Source organism: Protobothrops mucrosquamatus, unplaced genomic scaffold (genome assembly GCF_001527695.2).
Source record: "Protobothrops mucrosquamatus isolate PMUCROS unplaced genomic scaffold, P.Mucros_1.0 scaffold7830, whole genome shotgun sequence".
Taxonomy (NCBI): domain Eukaryota; kingdom Metazoa; phylum Chordata; class Lepidosauria; order Squamata; family Viperidae; genus Protobothrops; species Protobothrops mucrosquamatus.
This window is the reverse complement of record NW_015393629.1, coordinates 9,353-15,356: the sequence shown is the minus strand read 5'-3', so window position 1 is coordinate 15,356 and position 6,004 is coordinate 9,353. Positions and strand designations below refer to the sequence as shown.

The 6,004-nt window shown below is 47.2% G+C and overlaps 1 protein-coding gene across 1 annotated transcript in view; it reads right to left on the bottom strand.

Annotated features, from left to right (window-relative positions):
• Nucleotides 1-5,397, bottom strand: part of LOC107300657 (H-2 class II histocompatibility antigen, E-B beta chain-like) — a gene marked incomplete at both ends in the record, with an annotated part of 14,149 nt that extends 8,752 nt beyond the window's left edge. The window contains one exon of the mRNA XM_015829964.1: nt 5,128-5,397. Within this exon, the coding sequence (XP_015685450.1) occupies nt 5,128-5,397 (270 nt within the window). The remainder of the gene's footprint in view (nt 1-5,127) is intronic.
• Between the last annotated feature and the right edge of the window lie 607 nt (nt 5,398-6,004).

Here is a 6,004-nt window from a genome sequence, read left to right as displayed (position 1 = left end):
CAGATATTTTTGTTGGGTATTATGGAAGATTTGGATGCAAAAGAAATGGAATTGATGCTGAATTTTATAACTGCTGCAAGACTATTAGTAGCTCAATATTGGAAAACGGAACGTTTACCTACTATAGAAGAATGGTCATTTAAAGTCTCGAATTTAGCAGAAATGGCCAAGATTTCCGCTTATGTGAAGGATCACTCGCAAGATAGATATATTTTGGTTTGGAGAAGATGGATAGATTATATTGAGCGTAAATATGGGACTAAAAATATCATTTGGTTTTTGAGTAAATTTTAGAGTATTATGGTTGTATAAAGGTTAGAATATTTTATTTAGTATTATTTTTAATTATTAAAGTGTTGTTATTATTGTTTTTAATAATTGTACTGTTTAAAAGAGAGTTAAAGGAGGTTATAGATATGTTATTTTAATAGTTGATTAATGTTAATTAGAGTATGATTATGTTATTGTTAACCCTGTGATTGGCACTGGGAAGTGAGGGGGGAGGGAGGGGGTGGAAGGGTGGGAAGGGGAAGGGGGGGATTTATATTGTAAAATTTTATAAAATGTTTAATAATAATAATAATAAAAGAACTAAAAGAGGAACAGGGCCCAGCAGATGAAAGAGCCTTCCCTGATTCCCTTTTCCAGACCTTTGGAAGTTTTTATCCTAAAATCCCAAAGGCCCCAGAGGTGAAGGGAGCCCCTCCCCCATTCCTGGCCTTCCGGAAAGGGGTGAAAAGGGGGCTCTGGGGCTTTGCTTGGGGGGCACAGAGGAGGAGGCAGCCGTGGGGCCGGTCAGCCTCCTGAAGCCCTCCCCCTTTTCATTTACTACTGCATTTTAATCATTCTTGTCTTTTAAATCCTATAGATTATTTTGGTGGTTTTATATTTTATGGGTATACCATGCAAAGTCCCTCTGTGTGAGAGAGAGATGGTTTTAAAAGTTGATAAGTATTCTGGATCATCATAGATCCATGTATCTTGTATAACTCTATGTATTCCTGTGTAACAGGTCAAGGGGAGGGGTTAGGGTCAGGGGCGGAGCTTCAAAAGGGCATCCCTGGACACTAGCCTGGGGTTAGTCTTTTGTTCTTTGGCCATCACATGCAGCCACACGGCTGGAGACTCCACAATCACCCCACCATGTGACGCTTGGGAGAAGAGGGGAAAATCTAATGTCAATTTACCTGTGGGACAATCAGATTGCTGAAACCTATTTTGGATGCACCTCTACAAACTGTAAGTCATTGTTTAGGATTCCCAGAATAAAGCAATATTTCCTGTTTGTTCTTCTGAGTTATCTATCTGTTCCAGACTGAAAGAGCAAGTTTCATGTCCAGAACAGAATAGTAAATTGACAGATGTTAATTCTCCTCTGATCTCCTGCAATAGCAATTTGATGAGATTAATTTTCCTCTGATCTTCAAACTGAGCAAAGCAAAGATTCTCTCGCATGTGATAGAAATTTGATGTGACTGACTTCCAAAGAAGGTGTGATTCAGTGCATTGTCTTGTTATTTGCTGTCATCTCTGCAAGCCAAGTTTTAAAACAACAAAACTCTTGCCTGTGAAGGCTGCGTTTCTGAGATCAAAGAGCGTGGGCAGTTCCCCCCTCCCTTTCGCCCTGCTAGCAACTTCAAAGCCTGGGGCAATGAGAGGAGTGTTTCAGCAGACTGCCTGCTGAGCTATTTACGTTTACAAAAGAACTGTTTAAAACTACCAAGCGACTCTTCGCTGCTTTAAAGATTGAACCCTGTCTCCCACCCTGCCTAATTCAACAAGGATTTAAAAACTAAATGTTTAAATCAACAAAGCAACTACAGATCACTTCTTCTTCAGAGAGGAGCAAAGAGGGGCCCCTTCCAGGCTATAAAACGGCCTTAATTGCCCTCCTTGACAACCCGGTTGCTAAGCTCAGAAGGCAATTAAACCATTAAGCTGCTTTCTCTCCTACATAAAACCTCAATACTGGCGAAAGATGCTAAACTCCCCCCTCCCTTTGGAATTTCAATTATGCCATTAGAAAGAAGCCATATAAAGGCCCAATAGCAGGGCAGCAGCGCCCCCTGGTGGCCAATCTGCACGTGACACCTTGAAAAAAATTTTTTTTTTCTTTTCACATCACAACAATTTGATAATTTAATTCAGCATACACCCCCCACTAGAGCTTTCACCCAATCAAGCTGAAGACCCAAGTTTCTTCCAGTTTGAAAGACAAAGAAGGACGCATAGCCATCAATCCTTGCCTATTATCACAAGCTGAATACCCAGTGTTCCAGCCTGCAACTTAACGACCAGGTGGGAGTTCATGCCTCTCAGTGGCCACTGCAGGAACGTGGTAATAGGAAGAATTTGGCTGACCTCTCTTCAGACGTCCCCTAGTGGTTAAAGGAGGAGCTACACGCAAGCCTTTAATCACGCCCAGAGAAAGCCCTCTAGTGGACAAAGGGTGTACCTCGAAAGAAGATCACCCCGGTAGCTGATACGCAGATAGCGACCCCTAGTGGTCAACAAGTGAAGTTCATCCAATTTCCTTCTAATTAGCTAGGAACCACAGGAGAACGCTCCCAGTGGCTCCTCCACCTACAGACAGCACCCCTGAAGCCGATCTGCAAGTAGCGACCCCTAGTGGTCAAAAATAGAAGTTCATCTACTTTGCTTCTAAATAGCTAAGCAGCACAGGAGAACGCCCCCAGGCACCTCCACCCACTAACAGCACCTCTGACGCTGATCAGCAAGTAGCGACCCCTAGTGGTCAAAGAGAGAAGTTCTTCAAATTTGCTTCAAAATAGCTGAGAACACTGAACCTATCCTAACCATGGCGGAGTGTCCCGCTGATTTACATGAAGGGGTTCAACCAACCAGCCTAGTTGGGACACCCCAACCTGACAGCCAAGGAGAAGCGCTGCAAACTGCCACCCTTGACCTGTACACAGAAGCTGAAGCTCAAGTCTCAGTAAGAACAAAGACGTCTCAGAGTCACTATGATCTGAGACAACAAAGAAAGCCAACTGAAGCCATGCATGCAAACCTGTTGGAGAAATGGCACACCGTGTACAAGCGCCATGAAAGAAGCTGGGAGAAATGGCACAAACTCTACCGAGAGTAAAAGAAGGATCTCTCCCCCAAACGTGCTCACGCACTGAACGGAGATAAGGAAGACGCCTTCACACAATGGATGGACTCCGAATGGCAACTCAAGGACATCCAGCAGCAATTAAGAGACTCAGAAGTCGACCGCGACATGCAAAGTCTTCGGTTACTGAACGAGGAACGCAAGAAGCTTCTAGAGAGCCCACAACGCCCTCCAGAATGCGAGCCTCGCCTGAGGGACAGACTGGTCAACAGGGCCGAGTCTGAAGTTTCTCGCCATTCACACGCACCGTCCCAACGGTCACACGTGGCTCCATCCCATGCGCCTGGAAGAGCATCATCCTTTCGCCACATATCCAAGGCACATTCCAGCGTGTCACAACAGTCTCATGTCACAGGCGCCTCCCGAAATTCGAAAGCATCTTCTCGTCACAGCCGAGCATCTCGAATTTCACAAACAGAGCAAGCAATCATTGGCGCCAAAGCTGCCGAAGCAGTCTTTCATGTGATTCAAGAGGAGCGGCAGAGAAAGAAGAAACTCACAGCTATAGATCTCAAAGAGGCTGAAATAGAAGCCGAACTAGAAGCTGAGGCAGTCAAAATGAGGAATGAGCGAGAAATGGAGGAAGCCAAACTGAAGAACGAGCGAGAAATGGAGGAAGCCAAACTGAAGAACGAAGTAGCTCAATTGGAAGCTAAACGTAAAGCCATGGCAGCAAAAATGAGGGCCAAAAGGAAAGACGCTCAAGAAGAGCTTGAATTTGTTCAGAGCCAATGAGATATGGCAGACAAAATAGCTAGAGCGGAAGCCTTTCAGAAAATACTCCAGAACACCAATTTCTTGCCCAATAGGGGGCAATCGGAAATCAAAGAACGGCGTAGCCGAATACAGACCTACAAGACCGAGTAGACGAACGGAAGAATCTCAACGGCCAGATGTGCCAGTCAGCCACAGGGTTGATGTCGCCACAACTAGGCCACGGGATCTTCCCACTGTTGCTGCCCCATCGAACCACACCCTTGATGGCAACCGGATGGGACCACCAGCAACGGCTACGACTGCACAGCGGGGAGCGCAAGAAGATGTTTCCACCGTTGCTGCCCCATTGAACCCGCCAAACCATACCTTTGACGGCAATCGGAGGGGTCCACCAGCAACGGCAACGGCTATACAGCGGGGAGCGGAACAAGATCTTTCCACCGTTGTAGCCCCACGGAACCTGCCGGAACTCGGATGGGCCATAGGAGGGACAGTTTGTGTTGACCAAACGCAAACCCCAACCCAGGTGAGCATATCAAACACCTCCATTCCCAGTAATGGAATAGCACCTCACCTAAAACCACACCTAGAACACTGCGCGCTTGTGACAACCAAACCTGCTTTGGAAGCAACAGTGTTCCAGACCAGTCAGAATCACAACAACTTAGCCTTGTCCATAGAGGACAAACAAGACAAACAACGTCTGATTTATTAATATAAAATATTATATTAAAATATTATATAGTGTATAGATTATATTGAAATATATCCATATACTGGGCAAGAGAGAGACTGTGCAGGATTCCTCCCCCCCCCCAAGAAAAAGTATAATATTTGGTATAATATTCTGGAAAGAAGTTTTTCTGGGCAGGGGAAACTTTGGACCGTGGGAAGAGAAGGAAGATGATGGGACTGATGGGAAGAAGGGGAATATATTTCTTCCTTTTTGATTGTTTAATTGTCATCATTTTAGAATTTCAAACTTTTTAATGGTAATTTATTTTTTAACCTTATTTTTTATAAATTTTTATTTAGGGGTGATGTTATATCCTATGCCATCCAGATCCCCGCTTTGAGGGAGGTGAAGGGATTAGGAGTATCAAGAAATAGCAAGAAATAGCAATAAATACCAATAAATAAATTTCATAGATCGGAGAGCAGAGAATACATAAGGGGCAAATCTTTCTCCGGGAGAGTCCTAATAAATGAAATGAAATGGGGGGGGGGTCCTGGCATTTCCCCCCCCCCCATGGAACTCCCCCTCTCCCACTCACCTCTCCGGCCAATCATGGGGCCGCCCTGGAGAATCTTATAGTTGTTTCGGCAGACGGCAACCTGGGCCTTCGCGTACTGCAGGTAGACTTTATTGCTGTTCCACTGGTCCACATCGGGCTGCACCAACGGAATGACGGCCACGAATTTCCCGAGGTCACTGTCGAAGCGGAAGATCTCCTGCCGGTCGTAGAAGTGCCTGTCCAGGAGTCGCACCCGCTGCGTCCCGTTGAAGAAATGGCACTCGGACTTCTCCTGGAGGAGGAAATGGGCTGCGGGGGGTGTGTGGAGCAGAAAGAAGAAAGCCCTCAGGAGGGACTCCAGGGCCCATGGTTCCCAGCGGCTACTAGAGGAGGGGCGGAGGAGGGGCGGAGCGACGGGAGACCTGCCGCGAGGGACTTGTCGCGAGGGACTGCCGGAAGGCACCCCCTGGAGGAACCGTCATTCCCAGCGGGATCCCCCCCTTAGTGGGGGTCTGGAGGGGGGAGGAAAATGAGGGAGGGGGGGAAAGAGCTTCCTGAGGGACCCCCCTCCATCTCCCGAGGGTGGAAAAATGCCGGTCCAGCACTCGGCCTGTCTGCAGGGATTGCTGGATCACGGTGGGACCTCTTTGCCCCCCCCATACTAGCAGGAAATTTGGGGGGATCGCGGTGGGGCCTCTTTCCCCCTCCCCCCATTTCAGCCCTACAAGCTGTCTTTGGGTGCTTTTCGAGGCCTCTTTTCTGTCCCCCTCCCCAAAAGACTCCCCCCTGCAGCCCCCCAAGACCACCTCAAAGACAGGCGCTCCAGCCCCCTTCACTAAAGGGGGAGTTTAGAGGAGCAACTCAGACCCCCCCCAATATCCCTCCCAATAGAAGCGGAGAAGGTGAGGGAGGGGAA